Raw genomic sequence first — 19,744 nt, 5'->3', positions numbered from 1 at the left:
AATTTTCCACTTACTTACAAACATCAAAAGAAAGCATGGGTAGCTTGCAATATTTGTTTTTCAAATTACTGTGGTAATTATTTCATAGCAGAGGTTAAAAAATACCAACAGATTATAGTTAAAAATTGAATGCTCTTTTGATATTAGGTAATGCACCTACTTATCTTCAAGAAAAGGGAGATGAAGTGTGATTCAAACCTATCTGTCTTTCCCTTATAAGACCCAAATATTTTATTAATTGAAATTTCATTTGGCTATAACTCTGGAACCAATAAAAAATAAGTACCACTTATGATATATCGTTGAAAAGCTCTCAATGAATGCTTATTACTGCAGTTTAGAAAAAATCAAAAATCCAGATTTTTTTTGGATTTTCATATTTTTTGTATGCTTTTGGTTCAATCGATTGCAATCAAAAGGGGAGATGCACAACTAGATGTTACAACAGTCCTAAATCCAAAATTTCAACATACTCCGGCTAATCTTTTTTAATTATGCGAGATACATACGTATGTACTTACATACATATATATATATATATATATATACATATATACATACATACGTATGTACGTACAATGTCACACCTAAACTAGTCAAAATGGATATTTCCGTTGAAATCTGAAAACCGAAATTTTTTGTGATCACAATACTTCCTTTATTTCATACAAGGAATTAAAAAGAATCAACTTGAAAAATACCATTAAAAACAAAACAGGACAAAACTTTAAAAAAACGTTATAAATTTGTAAAAATTAATAACAGCTGATATTAGCATAATAAATTTAGACCTTGAAAAATTAGATTGGCAACACTAACTGTATGCTTCAAAATTAATTTGAAATTAATATCATCATACTTCATTAATTTCATCATTGTTGTGATTGCGATTAAGTGTTAATAATAAAAATTAGGTTTGTTTTTGACATAATTTTGATTGTGTTTAATTATTTTTGAGAATCAAGTTAAGTTGTGTTTTTGTGTTTGTTGTTCTCTAAACTGTACCTACATTTTTCTAATCGAGCCTGGATTTAAAAAAGTAGAATTCCATTTTGAAAAATACCCAATTTCTTCAATCATGCAGGATATGCTGATATGATTTTTGTATATAGTTTTTGCAATGGAAGTGCTCCAGCTGCGGTGGAAGAATACAAACATAGGTGTTCTGGATGATTTACTTTTCTACCGTAAAGTATTTTGTAGAATTTTTAATCATCTTCTTGAGAATAGTGCACTTTCCAGAGCTCATGTTTCATCTGAGCATCAACTGCACATAGTGATAAAAGGGAAAACATTCAGGTGGTACAGCTTAGTTCTACAATGAGCATGCAAAGACTTTCTACATGTTTCAACATTCCACAAAGTACATTATGGAGAACATTACTACTAGCTCACAGACTGCATCCTCATCATATCCATAAAGTTCAACACCTCCAACTTGGTGACCATGCCAGATGACTGCAGTTTTACAATGAGTTAACAATAACTATCATTTAATTCCATTCATATTGTTTTCAGACAAAACTACTATTACCTGTAATGACATAAAAAACATACAGAATTCTTATTGGTTTGAAGAAAACCCATATGCTCTAGTTGAATCAAATTTCCAGCAACAATTTTCAGTAAATGTTTGGTGTGACATGATCGACAAACAGTTAATAGACCCTTTCATACTAGAATGTGTCACAGGGAGAAATTATCTGAAATTTTTAAACAATGAATTTCTTAGATTGCTTAAAAATTCTCATTTGTAAACAAATTGAAATGTACTATCAACTTGAAGGGCACCAACACACTTCACAAATGAAGTAAGACGATTCTTAAGATGAAAAATTGACTGGTAAATGGATTGGATGTACAGGATCTGTAAATTGACCACCTAGATCTTACTCCCTTAGATTACTGTTTATAGGGATGGATGAAATGCAAGGTACACAAGCAAAAAGTAGACATATGAAGAAATGAACACTTGCATTCTCAATGCTGCTGCCCTCATCAAGGAACACAAAGATATCTTATTAAGTTGGTGATGGAAAATGAAATAAAACAAGTTGAAACTTGCATCAATTTCAAACACTTATTGTAAACTAATACAGTATAAACCACAGTGAGTATTTAAAAAAAAAAATATATAAGTATTTTAATTTTTCAAGGGTCTAAATTTATTATACTAAAAACAGATGTTTTTAATTTTTATAAATTCATAACATTTTTCTGTTAAGTTTTATTCTGTTTTATTTTTAATAATAAAAATTGTTTTTTTTTTTATTTTTCATAGACTTTATTACATCAATTTTCTCAAAATTAAATTCTCAGCTAGTTTTGAAATTTAAAAGGTATGCATTTGTTAGACATTTAACATTGTACTTCAAACCTAAAAAAATATGGTTTTGTCACTGAATTTTTCTGTTTTACATAGCATATAATACAGATACATGAGATACAGATCTGAAAGCTGTTTTATTCAATTTTTCAGATCAAAAAAGATAACAAACATCAAGTTTAACCCTTATATAATGCCTTAAAAATTTCAGTACAACTTCATTTCACTGGGGGAATTGAAATCCACATAAAATCTTTTGCTACCTGTAATCAATAACAAAGTGTTTTCAGACATGTTTGTATGAACTTTTTTCCTTATTTCAAGCTCTAGAATCATTCCCCAAATTATTTCCCTTTTCTCTGAATGATTCTGAATAATATTAATAATGGAAAAGAAGGAATCACAAACAAAAGAATGTAATAAATTAAAACATTTAATTCACAGTATCACATACAGCATAATACAAATTTTAAACATCAATTTTTTTTTAAATCAAGAAACATACACAATTACTTCCTTATTTAGTAATATTATTATTTCACAATAAACAAATACATTTGATAAATTAAGACCAATAAGATCATTCTTTTAAACTCACCATAATAAGAAAAGGAATAGACAATATATATGGTGACAAAAAAAAAATTATAAACAGACTGTCAAGAATATAAATAAACCTATTTAATAAACATATTTACTCAAACCTTTTACATAATAATAACTACTTTTTAAATAATAATAAATCACAAATAGTTACCAAAATTATTTCTTTTTTAGACAAAATCTAACTTTACACTTAATCACTATACATTAAATAACTCATACAGGTACTAATTACAAAATTAGTAAAGATTCAAGTATAAAAGAGTAATGGAAAAACACGTCACGAACAGTAATTCATATAATCCTTATTTTATAGCAGAATCCAATTATAAAAAAATATCAGCACGCAGGTATATTTCTGATTTTAATCACAGATGGAACGTGAAATCTTTAATGACTTTTTTATCATACAAACAAAAATATCAGAAAAGATTAAACTAAAATGATAATAAATAAAATTTGTGCTAATGATTTAGTATTTCTACTAAATTACAAAAAATTATTTGGAGTTATTAAAAAAATGTTATTAGTGAATGAATAAAATTTATTTACAAAATCTTTAAAACCAATAAGTCATCTTCATACTTCCAGATGAATCCAGTGGAGTTTCCATTACTGATGATTGACGAACAAGTTTTGGTGCTGTAATTTTACTCCTGCTCAGAAGTGACCCTTGTCTCTGAATATCACCTTGCAGCTCCATTTCAACATCTGGTTTATCCAGGTCTTCATAAGATCCAGTGTCAAATGCAGTTGGTCTAAAAACATGAAATTTCTTGTAAATATTTCAAAAACAACAAAATATTAAAAATTATTTGATTCAGAAATTAACCTAAACAAATTAATTCAGTAATATTAATAAATATTAAAATAATGTTATCTGAGCACTAATGTAAAAAATTAGACTCCTAATCAACTTTAAGAATTTGAATTATGTGATTATTCTGGCTACAATATGCCTAAAAACCCATTGATTCTGAGACAGGTGAATTTTCACTGCAATTCTATATAATTAGTAGAAGAGTTGTGATAAACCCATTACCCAGAAGGTATGCTGGACTACTTACACATATAGTAAAAAAATCCACATATTATCTTCATAATACAAATAAAAAAGGAAAATATAACTTCCTTATTGCAGGAAATGATAGCAGGAAGGAATTTCTTATTTTATATTCAACTATCTCAGATTGATGATTTGAATGATATAATTTCCAAGTGTATGTACTTGACATTTGCTAATCATTTAATTTGACACTATCTTCAATTACTGCTTAATAAAGCATGTACATGCAAACTGCATACAAGCTTTTTCAGTGCCCAGATTGGCTCATTAGCGTGTGATTACTACATTAAAAAAAACTGAGTTGGTTTCAAGAACAAAATAATATATGCATGTCCAAAATTACTGAATGACTTGTGAGCATATCAGGTAGCTGAAGTGCACAAAGTTATACCACACAAGATATGGCAGTAAATATCTATGATGAGTTGAAAGATAAAAAAGCTACAATGAATAAGTTGGTTTAGTGAGAAAAATTGATTAAAAGCATAAGCACAAACTGCTAGACCACCTTTTTTAGATTCATTAATGAATGTCATTATGACTAAACCTTGTCTCATGAAACCATGCAGCAAAAACCAAAACATATACAGTATGATGGTTTTAATTTAATTTAGCAGAATCCATCTGAGAAAAAACACTTTTCTTTACTTGAAACATGAAAAACTGATGTGGACAGCGCATGCCTTACTTGTACGCTTATTAAATTACATATACACATTTAAAAAAAAAGAAAAGTACATAAAATATTATTTCAATAATAACTTATGTAATTTTTTGTATATATTTTTTTTTACTATTATTATTTATTGTAATTTTTTTTTACAATCAGAGATTATAAATTATTAATAAATCAATATATTAAATTAAACAAAAAAAAGTTAAAAAAAAAATCTGATGTGAACAACATCATGTAAAAAAAATGAAAAGTATATAAAATTTTATTTCACTGATAACTTATGTAATTTTTTTTATATATATTTTTTTTTACGGTTATTATTGAAATATTATTTATTGTTATCTTTTTTACAATCAGAGGTTATAAATTATTAATAAATCGATATAATTAAATTAAAAAAATAGTTAAAAAAAAAATCTGATATGGACAACACATTACTTCCTTGTACACCTATTAAATTACATTTACTCATTTTTTGAAAATGAAGTATATATAAAATTTTATTCCATTAAAAACTTCTTATATTTTTTCATTCATTCGAACCGATGTGCCTTCTCCTTATAAGATAAATATTTCATTAACTAAAATTCTTGTGGCTATAACTCTGGAACCAATAAAAATAAGCATTGCTTATGATATATCATTGAAAAGCTCTCAATGAGGGCTTATTACTGCAATTAAGAAAAAGTCCAAAATCAAAATTTTTGAATTTTAGGCTTTTTTGGACACTTTTGGTCCAGTCAATTGCAATCAAAAGGGGAGGTGCACAACTAGATGTTACAACAGTACTAAATCAACAATTTTAACATCCTACATCTAATCGTTTTTTAGTTATGCGAGATACATACATATGTACAGACGTCATGCCAAAACTAGTCAAAATGGATTCAGGGATGGTCAAAATGGATAAAAAATCTGAAAACCAAAATTTTTCATGATCACAATACTTCCTTTACTTCATACAAGGACGTAAAAAAATTAGAAAATTGTGATAAAATGATATACTCATATTTACCTTAAAAATAAAAAGAAAGAAAGTACATTACCACTATATATTCAAATTTCATCAAATAAAACAGAAAAAAATATTTGTTACTACAATATATCTCTTCAATACCCAATAAACTGCTGTCTGTTGAACTACTGTCATCAATTCCCAAATTTATCACAATATCTTCAATAATATCTTCACAGTGTCCTCTTCCTATGCTTTTTTCTACTTTAATTACATGTTGAATATAACTTTTCCAAGCATTTGCATCTGCTCTATTTACACCTTCTATCAATAAATTTTTTACATAATTTAACTTAAATGTTCTACTATTATTTCCAATGTAGCCTTTGACTTGCCCATATCATTTCTACTTGATTAAAATTGCACTAGTATAAAGGAAAATGCAACATGACAATTTTTTGATTTTGTGATTGATTTCATCTGCTTCATAACGAATTTATTTTTTTAACTTTTTTTACTATTTTTTAAAGTTCTACTTTTAACATTAATTCTGTGTACGCTATCAATTTTCTTTGATTTTAGAACATTTGTCAATTTCTGATTTTTGGCTAAAAGTATTTGGTTTTTTTTCAGTTTTCAGGCAATAATATGGCGCATTATCCATTACTAAGATGGATCCTTCAGCAATTATTGACAAATTTTTAAATCAGTGCATAAAATTGTTACCATTCATTTCATCATAATACTCTTGGGAAGCTCTGGATTCAAATACCAATAAATCACTGTAAAAAAACCAATCTTCACTTTCTGCGTGCTCGTTTACTTTCCATCCGAATCGTTTATTTTTTCCAGCCGAGGTTTTCATCCCAGTTGACAAATCGTTCATAAAAACATCTTTTGCATTCTTTATTTCTTTATCCACCTATAACTTTTCCCGTACATGTCCTGCATTAACCCAAGTTTCATTTAGATAATAAATCAACTGTGTTACCCTCTTTAATAAATCGCTTAATTTCTCTTAAATATTCCCTATACCATGAAATAATATCTTCGCATTCAATCAATATAGATTTTTTTTTTTTGGACATGAAATGAAAAGAATAATATAATGTACTTAAAATAATTTGGCAATTCTGAATCAATATTCATTGCATTTAACATTTTGGTCAAGTTTGGAGGCTTGTTATTTAAATAAAGCAAATGAACTTTTTTTCTGATAATTGTTTTGGTAAAATCATTCAACTTTTCAATCATTTTCACAGGCTTTTGAATTTTTTTAGGGCTAACATGTTTACCATCAATTTTGTTGTTTATTATACTAAAAACTATTCTTTCACTAATGCCTGTTGCACTGCTTGCTTTCCAAGCAAGTCTCTGATTGCAGTTTCAGGGTTATCTTGTTTTAAGGTTGTATATACATTGCTAATTATTTTTTTTCAGAGCTACTTAAGGGTTTTCCTAGTTTATGTTTTATGACAGAATCACTCATTGTTAAAACCCGACTGACACAAAAACGAAGGCTAAATTACAATTAATGAATTAGTAGAATAATACTGTTACAAAAATGAACTATGAAACTGTATTGTACTGTACAGAATAAAATGATAACATAAACTGAAATAGTTTCTTCCACTGAACTGAATAGTTTATCAAGCATTACAAATGATGTTGTTAATAATAAACATCAATTACAAAGACTCAAAAAAATGTTTAATTGCTTACATCAGCATGCCAGATTGCCAGACAAGTGACAGCATACAATAGATTATTATACTCATAAAGCAATAAATACACTTGCACTTGGAATGACTTGGCCTAAACTACTGAAATATTACTCATACATGCTGAATTCATAGTTACATCTGCTGCATGATTTTTGAAAGATGAGGTTTACTTACTTATAACTCAGAAAGTTTGTGCTCTTACTTGACAACATCAGTCACTCCTTCCTCAAGTCAGTTAAGTGACCTGAGGAAGGTCAATTAAGATATAGGCATAGTGGAAGGAGTTTTATAAAATGTAAAATACAAATGATAAACAACATGAATCAACTAATTAAAAACAAAGTGCAGAGAATATATTAGCAACCACAAATAGGAGCTGGAGAGTATGTGCTGAAACAGCGCTGATTTTTTCATTGACTTCTCTTTCTCATCCTTTTCCCTACTGAAATTATTACCTCAAGGCTAGATCACAAACGATCTATAGCAAATAAGACAAAATGAGTTATTGCTCAAATCCAACATCTCTTTAGGTTTAATTTAGTCTAAAAATTTAAGATGTGTGGTATTTATATGGGTATTAGTGCCATTTTTATTTTTCAGTTTTAAGTTTGTGAATTAAATAAACAGTTGAATGATAGCTACGATTTGTTTAACAATCTGGCTGAAGGCCAATGGCTATACAAATTAATTATGTGTCTTTTTTTTTGTTTTGTTTTCTAATTTAAGAGACATCTGCGTACAATTTTTTTTTTTTTTGTAAAATCTTTTGCCTAAATATATTCACATTACAGTTTTTATTATTAAAGTTGTTCATCTGCAGAGTACAGATAAACACCATCATAATGTAATCTATTCCAGATCACACTAGGACTAGGTAGAATTGTATTGTACTATATGAAAAGTAGAAAAAGTAGGTATTTCACAGCACTACCTATAGGTAGGCTACTAATTCAGGCCTTATTAGAATTAATGCAAACTTATTTACCTTAAGTCATTGCTAAACAGAAGATTTATCAATAATTTAGATACTGCTGTTAAATTTAATAGTGGTAAATTTAATATATTTAATATTAAATATATGAGTTGTGATCTCATTAAACTTTCAGAATTTTAAATAGACACTATCAGCTTCAATTCCACTCTTTATAAGAAATTTTGACAGTTAGACTAGTGACACATCTTTGAGCTTATTAAAGAAATATTTCATTCAACTAAAAACCAGCATTTATTCTCTATAAGAGAGGCTAATCTTTGTAACCTATTGTCTGAAGACATAAGTGCTTCATCTATTGGTGTTTTAATAGTCGATTGGATAAGATATTGCAGGATATCATAGGTGATTTTTATTCCTGCTGATGGACTCTAGTGTAGACGTTATTGACTTTTAAATTTTCATTGGTATATTGACTTAATTTTGTTTTCTTTCTTTTTTTTCTTCGATTCTGTGTTGTATTCTTTTTTTTGTAAGTTTGCTTGTCTAATGCTCACATGCATAATGCTTTGGCTTAATTATATAATAACAATAACACTAATAATAAAATTTCTATAAATATTTGATAAAACCATTGAAGATTTATATTTTAAAACAATTAAACAATTATCTAAGGTGTGGACATTATTTCAAATCAAATCAATCACACTTGAGATAGTGCCAGTAATTGAACCTAGATGTACAAGTGACCTAAATGTACAGTAAAATGCACTTTATTGAAAAAAGATTAAAATGAATAAACTGTATTTTAAAAAGTACTTTGTTCAAAAATTTGTTATAATTTGTTTTAATAAATTCTTTTTTAAATGCCTGGATTGTTTAAAAATAAAAACAAAAAACAAAATATATAAGTTTATGAGCTTCATTAGTAAGACATGAAATAACTTTAAAAGCAACTTTTTCTAAAAGCTAATATTAGAAGAGTTAGATAGTCGCCAATTTATTCTTTGAAAATATTTTTGTGAAAAAGTGATTCTGAATGCTTATCAAACTAACACCAAGTGAAGTCACATCATCAGGTCAACTCTGTAGTGTTCTATTTGTAAAGTAGTCCAGTAAAGGACTTTGTCAAAAGCCCTCTCAGAGTCCAGGTAAATAACTATTGAGTTTTGCTCTTCAATTACTCAAACCCAGTCATACAAGCAGTCAGCAGATTGGATACAATAGATCTGCCATGAAGGAAACCATGTTAACAGCGCAGAATGATAGCATAGTCCAAATCAAAATCTGTTACCTGCTTCGCAGCAGCGCATTCCATAATTCTACATAATGAAGACTGTACACTTATTGGTCTGTAGTTAGCAGATAAGTGGTCTTTTTTTCTTTTGTAAACAGGAGTAACAGGTGAGGTGTGCCAAGAAGTTGGAATAATCCCACTCTTGATAGATCTGTTCATCAAAGCTGCAAGAAGTTTAGCAAGAGCCTCAGAACATTTAGACAGTGGGAATGGGTATACACAGTATGCCTTCTGGGTCAAGGGCTGAGTTGATATCCACATTATTCAAGTGCTTCTGCTGAAATTCTTCACTGAATTCAGTTGAGGAAATTGTCTAATCCACTCTTGTTTCTGGAGGTAATGATGGAAGAAGTCTGGGAGATTCGGAAGAAAATGCCTTAGAAAACTCTTCAGCAAGATCAACAATAACATCATAAATATCACACCACTGGAATTCTTCAAAAATGGCACCCCTTCCTTATGATTAAGTTTTATATTTATAAATTTTAAAAACGGTTTGTTTCTGGCGAGAACACCATCAGTACATTTAGCACTCAACTCATGTGCCCTCTGAATTAACTCATTAGAAAATGACCTAAACCCTGCATAATCAGCTCAATCACCACTTTTACAATGTTTAGCCCAAAGTCTTTTTTTTGACAATGTCAAGCAACTGACTATTTATCCATGGTTGCTTAAATTATACTCTATTTTTCTCATGAGAATGTGGACAGAAATGTATTTATTAATAATTTCATAGAATTTAGACTAGGTCAACTCATCTGTTATGTCAGGTAGAAAATTAAAGTCTGTTTTTCAACATCTTATTTATGGCAACATAATTTCCTCTTTTTAAAGTTAAGCCACAATCAGCTGGTTGCAAATACCAATAGAGGGATAACAGTCTGCATGCGTGCCATGATGACAATGTGATTGCTCAGTCCAACAGGAAGTAAAAATTCAGTCATATTAATGAGGTCTGTAGTATTGTTCATTAATACAAGATCAAGCATGTTGACTTGTTCATTGCCTCATAGCAGGGTCCCTGTGTTACAAGTTACAAAAAACTGAGATCTACAGTTAGATCAAAAAATAAATTCAAAGAGGATCTGCTATAAGTTACAGTATAATTAGATTAATACTATTACAGGAAAAATCCAGTGGTTATTTATATTCCCAGGGTTTTCCTTAGAAAAATTAAATAGATTAAACATTAATTACATCAATAGCCACACTTGTATGTTAAGTAAATCAAAAAATTTCCAAAATACAGGTATACAGATCAATTTTATGCTTTATTTCTTTCATGAAAGTAAAAAAATGTTCAGAAATAGATTTGCCCTTTTTATTTGTTTTATTTTATAGTCAATCAAGATATGAGAACTCTGAAGAGGTGTGAGTAAATTGAATAAACAAAAACCATAGACATGTTTACTGACAAAAATTGAAGGAAGTAAATATTAATTAGAATATACTGCAACCCCATCTTTTTGTTTCATTTTTATGTATACTTGTCATTTGAACATCAGTCATCATTTGAAGATATAAGATATAAGTTGTGTAAAAAAAAAAGACTGTGGCTGAAAGCAGAGGTAGAGTTGAAAATCAAGGAATATTAGTGAAAATGATAAATGGTAATGAAGTATGTTAAAATCAAGGGAGTAAATAAAAAATAAAACTACATACAATAGGCATAGTTTCACACTCACTGAATAATAGTTCCACAACTATGAATGCACTGTAACAATTGCAACAAGAATATAGGATTGTTACATCTCCCTAAGGAGTATACCTGATTACCTGATTATTTAAGTGTTAATTAAATTATTATCTTTAAATTGATATAAGAATCTTAAGCAGTTAATACAAACTAAGGATAAAATGTGTGAAAGAGTGTATGAAAATAAAACTCATATCTAGTAACTAACAACAAATTTAACTATTCTAACACTTAAAAGTAATTTACAAAAAAAGTATCAAATAAATTTACCTTTTATCATGTCATGACATTTTCTACAACACCTATAATACACATGGAATTATCAACTCTAGAAGGAGGAAATGTGCGTCTATAAATTTCTAGAGGTTGTGAGTAACTTAATGAAGGAAAAGCATCTTTCCTTAAAAATCAGAAATAAAATATTTAAATAGGTAAAAGAAAACTGTCATATCTATGAATACACTTGTACACCCATCCCTTAGTTTACAAATGTATTACAAGTTTTTGATATTATAAAGAAAACAATTTATGGTAAATTTCTGCAAAAGTATTTTTTTTTTATTAAAAAAAATATTATTTATCATTACAAGTAGAAATTTAAAAACTATAAAATATCTATCTGAAAAATCAGAATGTAAAGTTATTGAATAACTGCTTTAGTTGAAAAATAAAATGTTTCAGAAAAGTTTTTAAGTTACTCATGAAATAATAAAGTTTTAGTTGAAAATTATTTAGAAAAGAAGAGTAAAAAATATAGAATTTAAATGAAATAACTCATTAGTACTATGAATTGTATATAAAGAAGTTAAAACGAAGGATCAAAATCTCTCTTAACTACATCAGTACTTTTCATTAAAAAAAAACTTTTTTATGAATTTATTTTTCATCTTCAATACATAGCTTTTAATATATTTAATATAGATTTATTTTTGTTTAAGCAAATATATATTCTGTTTTATTATTTTTACAGTACTAATATCATCTTTTTCATTTAAATTATAAGTTAATTTTTTATAAAATTTTAGATTAAACTATAACTTAAAATACTTTGCCATAATAAGTTAATTTAATTAAAAAGCAAATTAAAATTTTAGTCAGGAACAAATTTATTAACTATTTTCCATTGTATAAAACTGAAAAACTATGTTTCAGTAGATACATTCTTGTGAAATTAATGATTTTCAAAAACTGAGAGCATTTGTAAATTGGGGGACAGGTGTGTTAACTAAAATAAACACCAAATAGTTAAATAGACACTAGCTTTATTAATATTTAATTTATTTTTTTTAATATGTTGTTACTATACAGGATTTAATTTTTTAGAAATATTAGTAGGGTACATGAAAAAATGTTTATTACTTCTAACTGTACACGGATGAGCAGCATCAATACCACTAATGTAAAATTTAAAAGGATAAAAGGTAATTATATTAAAAGGTGCCATTTAAAAGAAGTGTGATTCCTATATCTACATGTGGTTTCCATATTTTTCAGCTATTCTACTTAGATCATTCATTACAGCAAATAAAATTAAAGAACTGGCTACTACCCAATTTAAAAAAAATAATACATGACACCCCCCATTTCTATGTCTATATTCATTATAGGTTAAAATTTTAAACAGAATGTGACTGATTCTTTTACTTTATTTGCAGACTAAGCAAGCAAATGATAGCTGAAAGTGTTTTTACAAGAATTTGTATTTTTTTCAAGTAAATCACGTTTTTCAGGAAACTGAGAAAATTCTGTACTAAAAAATAAAGCAGAACAATCACAGAGACAAATGAAACAATAAAAAAAATTAAATTGCTGTAAAATTAAAGACAGCACATGAATGGCTATTTTATAAAATTATAAGGCTGTAACAGATGTGGAAATGTTTAATGTAATTTTTTAAATATACAGTAACATTTTCCTCTTAAGTTTTTAAATATGAAATTTATATCATAAGTAGATTCACTTCTATTCATTTAAGGTTAACTGAAAAAGAATTTAAAGAAAAATGACCGACTATTATCATGTAAGTACATCAAATTAATTACACTACAGTATAATAATATTTAAAATAAATGGTTTTATGGCTTAAAAAGACTATTAGCTTAAAAAGGGGTTTTTGGCTTAAAAAATGACAATTTTAACAATCTGCGTATTAATTATGAAATATAAAATACGAGGTTTAATAAAATAAATATGCAGAATTTTAGTTCTCAAAAAATCTTTATTTATTCAATACTGATTTTGTCACCTTCAAAGTACTTCCCTTATAGTATAATACATTTGTGCAAGCAGTTTTTCCAATCTTTTAAACACCTCTGGGATGTAATTTTCAGTAAATGTTTAGCTCCTTCAGCAATTCTGTCTTTATCTCTTCAATGTTGGCAAAATATTCTCCTTTCATGGTTCATTTCAGCTTGGGGAATAGGAAGAAGTCACAGGAGGCTATGTCCAGTGAATTCGAAGGCTGAGGAATCATAACAGTGTTGTTTTTGGCCAAAAATTCATGAAAAAGCAATGAAGTGTGTGTGAGTAGGTGCATTATCATGATGCAATTGCCATGAATTTTTTTGCCACAATTGCAGGGATTTTGCTTCATGCAAATGGCATAGAACTTCAAGGTATTACTCCTTTTTGACGATACGACCTGGTGGCAAGAACTCATGACACACTAAGTTGTTGAAATTGAAGAACACAGTAATCAGATTCTTCACATCAAAGTTGATAAGCTTTTTTCAGTCTTGGCTCTTCAGGAAGCTTCCATTGATTCGACTGAGCCTTAGTTTTGACATCATATCCGTACACCCATGTTTTATCACTAGTAATGACTCATTAGAATAGTTCTGGATCATCATTCACTTCAACAATTCCTGAGGAATGTTCATTTGGCACTGCTTTTGGTTGAAATTCAACAATTTTTGAAAAAATTTCTTAGCATGAACCAAATGAAATACCATTATCATCAGCAAACTCTCTGATAATGATTTGGCGATTGTTCATAATCATTTTCTTCACTTTTTCAACATTGTCATCAATTGTTGATGTGCTGGAATGTCCAGGGCAGTCATCATCTTCAGTGTCTTACAGCCCTCTTGGAAATGTTTGTACCATTTATAAATGCTTGTTTTTTCATTGTTGATTCATAGAAGAATCGTCAAAAGCAATATTCGACATTCCAATGCGGTGCTGTACTTTATTCCATTCTTAAAGCAAATTTAATGCAAATTCTTTGATCCATTTTTTCACAAATTAAAAATTGCCAACCTTACCTAAACATGTGTCACCTTTTTGACAGCCAACAATAAACTAAGCATCCAATATGGCTAATGTAAATATATGTTAGGGATAAGTGCACCAACACAATAAAAAAAATTGTGACTAGTACAGCCCAAGAAATTAAATTTTTTCCTCAATTCATCAATTTTTTTTATCAAACCTCGTATATCAGGAAAGTATAAATCATCCTACAAAATAAACAAATAAAAATTAGTTAACTATAAACCTTAATTATTGATTTTAAATTTGAACCTACTTCTACTTTTCTACACAGTCTCTGATTTTATTTAAAAATTTAATGTTTTATTCTACTAGTCTGTATTTCCACTAAAAAAATAAGTAAGAACAGATTTTTGACTTCTTTCTTTTAGTCATGATGTATTAAATCTCCTGTTTATCTTCTATATTTTCAACTCAGGTACAAATTAGTTGAAAAACATGAAGTTATATCATAAGGCTGGAATATACTCTGTAAGTGACCATTTCAACATAACTGTTTACAGATAAGTTCTAGCTAAATTTTTCCGACCTAAGGCAGCCACAAGTTGATCTGGCTCGAGATAATTTGTTTTCTGAAATTATAACCAACAAGTTTTAAAAGATTGAATTTAAAAATCAAATATGTAATACTTGTATGTAGACAGCAGACACTTTTATATGTATACTTTATGTTTAATTGGCTAAGGAAAAAAAGAACTAGTAATTTGTGATTCTCCAAGTAAGTAACAACCACAAGGAGATGCTCAGTAATAAACAGAAAATTGACAGGTGACTATACAAATGAATACCTTTCTAGTATGGCTTAAACTAAAGCTCTAAGCAGTACAAGAATTTAAATTTAACACGACTGTAAATTTAGCTGCATAACCACTACATAAAATATCAATGATAAAATAAACAAAACTCTTATAAGCTACCAGATCACAAAATTAAAAATACAATCTAAGTACTGTGATCTTTTAAATTCATAAGAAAATAATTGGCTTACTTTTTTGGTATGCACTGAATACAATCTTTCCATGACCAATCCTTACCAAATTCCTCACCTTCTTCAACTGTTTGTGGTAGACGATGGTGTAAAGTTTCTGGCAGACGCAAACCTGATATTCCTCCCACTACAGATATCATGCCCATTATAACTAATGGCATCACTAAGTTTTCACTTCCCTGAAAGATTAAGTAATTTTAAATAACCATTAATTATATGTAACATTTATTATCATATTTACGTAGGATCAGATGATGCTAACAGATGATTTTTGTCAACTAAATGTATGAGATATTGTTCAAATTTTACTTTTTAATTGTTAACTTTTCAGGCACCTAAAATTAGATTTTTAAGTAAACTAGAAAAAAACCTAAGAAAGTAGGAAACAGTTGCTAAAGTTTGTTCTGAATTTTAAAGAAGTGGCTTTTGTGAATAGTTAATTCTATAATTAAAATGATCTTGCCTTCCAAATTTGGAACCTTGCTGTAGGCTACAAGGCATTTCCTCAAGTTGCAGATATAGGCAAGACTATTAGTATGCAATTAATTGTGAATAAGGAGGAATTAAAGTAAGTAGTGCAATTCAACTGAGGGTAGCAATTCTCCTAAAAGATGCCATAAGGTATCTTTAGAAGACAGTATAAGAATACTGTGTTCTAGTGAGTAGCAACTATAAATAAGCTCATGTACCTCTCATGCAGAAGTCTTTGAGAAGTCATAGCTGTACTGTAGATGTTACCATAACAGGAGGGTATTTGTGAAGAGACCAGACAAAGAAATAATTCCTGAAAAGTGGTAGTAGCATTTGCAGTAGTTTTCAGGGCACCAACTAATTGATAAAAAGTATGTCTTTCCTCATACTTTTTCTTTTTTTATAACTTTCTCTAGAGCAAAATATTCTGTAGGTAAACGAGTTTGCCAATTAAAATTCCAAATGTATCTACTCAAGAGAATGTCATCAGAAAATATAATAACCATGACACTCTTTGAGTTTTAGTATGGAATGTTTAAGTCCAATTAAAAGTAGTAGATTACAAAATTTGGAAATGGATGTGACAAAGGAAACTCTTCAGCAGAAGATGTAAAAAAGAAGAGAAAATAGTTAAGCGTTCAGGCTTAGTCAAAGAAATGAAAAAGGAAATAGGATTTCAGATTTTTTTCACTAAATATAAATAAGTGATTTGAGTTCAGCATACTAAAAAAGTACTTTTTAGAAATCATAAAAGAAGATACACATAAGAGAGACCAGGATATACAGATAGGCATCAGGAAATAAGGCATCAGATTATGTAATGGTTAGATAAATTTTCAAAATTATCAACTGCAAAATATATTTAGAAGCATAGACTGATTCTGACCACAATCTAGTAATGATGAAGTGTAGCTTGAAGTCTAAAAATGAGGATTGATAAACTCAGGCTAAAAGAGAATAAAGCAAATTTAAAATATGAACAAATCATAAGTGCAGATATAGAAATTACTGCAGGAGAGTAGTCAGATAAAAACAAAGGGGAAAGTTAAAGAAGGGAAAAGATACAAGAAGGGACAGATGGAAAATTAACAGTTAGCTGAAAACCATGGATAACAAAAAATATATTAAAATTAATAAATGAAGATATATAAGAAATTAGATTAAAAAATGTGCAAAGTAGCAAAGAACTGAGTAAAAAAAAAAGGAAATAATGAAGTACATAGGAAACTGTAGTTACTGTTGAGGTAGGTAAGATAAGACTTATAGAAAAATTTAAGAAAACTTTTAGGAAATGGAGCCAAAATCTAAAACAGAGATGTGAAGTCATACTTTTTAAAATAAATCTGTTTTTGAAATAAATAAAATTTGTGTAGCTTCATTATTTTTTCACTTTATTAACATTAAATTAATAATTATAAATCTCTTGGTTCAATTAATTAAGAAGCTTTTAGAATATTTTTCGGCACCCCTGTGAAGAGGCTGTGGCTCCCCAGGACACTGCAGCCCACAGATTGGAAATCACTGCATTAGTACATAAAACTTATGACACTAGAGATATGCCCTTACATTAAAAAAAAAAGAGTGCAATTGTTACCATACCATAGAAAGCAATAGGCATGAAAGAAATATTGCTTCATCAATTTAACAACTCATGAATCAAAACTGCTGACTAAGGCAGTTTATAGATGAACAAAACATGTGATGGAAATTACATTAAATAAGGATCACTTCAGATTTAGAAATACTATGAATACAAGTTAATTTTCTAGGTCTAGACTAATTTTAGAATCAAGCTTAAGAAGAATAAAACCAGTAAAGCAATTTTAAAATTAAGACTTCAACAAAGGTAAGGGACAAAAACCATAATAACAAAAATTTAAATCCAGAGGTAGTAGTATTTAATAATGTAGAATTGAATAAAAAGTTTGAAAAAAAAATTGAACAAATATTTAGGGAAAAATGAGTAATTAAAAATTTATTCAAGAAGCAGTTTTAAGAATGGAAGATGAGGAAAAGCGAGTTCTGATTCAGTAAGGATGTAGTAGTCTGTCCCCATTGCTTTTTGCCTTATACATAAATGAAACAATGTAAAACTTGAAGGAAAATATGAGTAGAGTTAAATAAGTAGAGAAAACAGACATTAGATTTGCTAATAACACTATTCTTTGAGAAAAACCAAAAAAGAGTTGCATAAACAATGAATGGCATGTTTTTAATGCTAGGTAAAAAATTCAGTTTAAAGGCTAAAATGTGACAAAGGAGAATAATGAATTAAAAAATGTTATGATAGGGAATAATACACTAAAAGTTCCACAATTTATTTATTTTGGTAGTAAAATTATAAACGACTGATAAAGTAACACATGAATAGTAGCACAACCAAGGGCAGCTTTTATGTAAAAAATAAAGCTGCTCATAACAAATGTAGATTTAAGAATTAGAAAGCAATTTTAAAATATATTAGTATGATGTGTACTTAGGGTAGAGAAACAAGGCAAAAAAAAAAAAAATACAAAGGGTTTTGAAATTTGGTGTTACAGAAGGATGTTAAAAATTAGGTGGTTGATAAGATTCAAAATAAAGAGGTCAAGATAAAAAAGAAAGGAGGAAAATCTGTAGCAAAATCTTGTAGACAAAATTAGGTTAATGGGACATTATGACATTCAGATTTAGTTAATTTAATAATAGAGAGATGGATAGAAATTAAAAACTATACAGGAAGGCAGTTTTAGATATTACAACCTACATCTTGTTGAGGATGTACAATGTAATAAGTATTTTGAGAATAAATGATTAGCTCACAATAGAAAAATAAGAGATAATTGCATTAAATGTTGTTGTAAATCAAAATACTTATGTAGATCAAACTAAGCAATATCAAGAATGAATATAAGTACAATTATCACTCTCAGAGGATACCACAAATCTTCCTCTAGGCATCAGAAACATATTCTGCTAATAATCACTTTGGAGTATGGGGAATACTTACTTAGAACATTATTTGCTAATTAATGATTTTGCATTGACTTACTTTATAATTCAATGAAAAAAATTCTTTTACAACAGAAGTTTTACCATCTGAAAACTGGTAAAATGTTTCTGTGTTTTGTGAATTTATGAAGTATTACTTCTTGTTCACAGATAATGAAGCAAATAAAAAAAAATAGTTTAAAGATAGCAAAGATACTAAAGAAATATATATATATATATGTCTGTTACACTTTAAAAAAGCCCTCATTATATAACTTTGAAGTTGGACAATAAGTTGACATTCAAATTTCACAATTTAAATCTATATTTCTCTTAAGTGTAAATAAAACTTGTTAAACAAAGAATATTGTTGTGTAAATGAATTTATGAATGATCTAGATTTAGGAGTTTTATAATGTTGAAAAGTTTTTCTGGGTTAATTATCTTCTAATTTAGGCTAATAGTGCTAGGCTTTATTATTAATGCTAGTATTTAAAAAAAATGGTAATTTAATTTACGATTTATACTAGTAATAGATTTAAGTTAATGTGACATTATAATTTGCTGTTATATTAGGGGAGAGCTGACATGAGACAACTCCGAAAAGTGGAGTAGCTCATAACAGGTAAATAACCATAATTAAGAAATATTATCTAGTACAGACAAGAAATAGTTGTAATATTGTTGGTAAATTATAATTTATAAGTAATTTGTAATATTACATAAGTGCTACAGTAAGTAATATTATATAGTTGTATTTGTAAGTGC

The 19,744-nt window shown here is 28.2% G+C and overlaps 1 protein-coding gene across 3 annotated transcripts in view; it reads right to left on the bottom strand.

Moving 5' to 3' along the window:
* Positions 1-2,741: 2,741 nt before the first annotated feature.
* The window catches only part of CarT (Carcinine transporter), a 121,144-nt gene continuing 104,141 nt past the window's right edge, over positions 2,742-19,744 (bottom strand). For 2 of the 3 annotated variants that reach the window (XM_075356205.1, XM_075356203.1), the window contains 2 exons: positions 15,536-15,714; positions 2,742-3,687 (listed from right to left, as the gene is read on the bottom strand). In XM_075356205.1, coding sequence (XP_075212320.1) covers positions 3,489-3,687; positions 15,536-15,714 — 378 coding nt within the window. In that variant the 3' untranslated portion in view covers positions 2,742-3,488. Of the gene's footprint in view, positions 3,688-11,547; positions 11,678-15,535; positions 15,715-19,744 lie in introns of all 3 variants that reach the window. The other variant, XM_075356204.1, reaches the window with a different exon arrangement.

Source organism: Lycorma delicatula, chromosome 2, assembly GCF_047948215.1.
Source record: "Lycorma delicatula isolate Av1 chromosome 2, ASM4794821v1, whole genome shotgun sequence".
Taxonomy (NCBI): domain Eukaryota; kingdom Metazoa; phylum Arthropoda; class Insecta; order Hemiptera; family Fulgoridae; genus Lycorma; species Lycorma delicatula.
The sequence above is the reverse complement of the archived record's forward strand: the minus strand, read 5'-3'. Positions and strand labels throughout refer to the sequence as shown.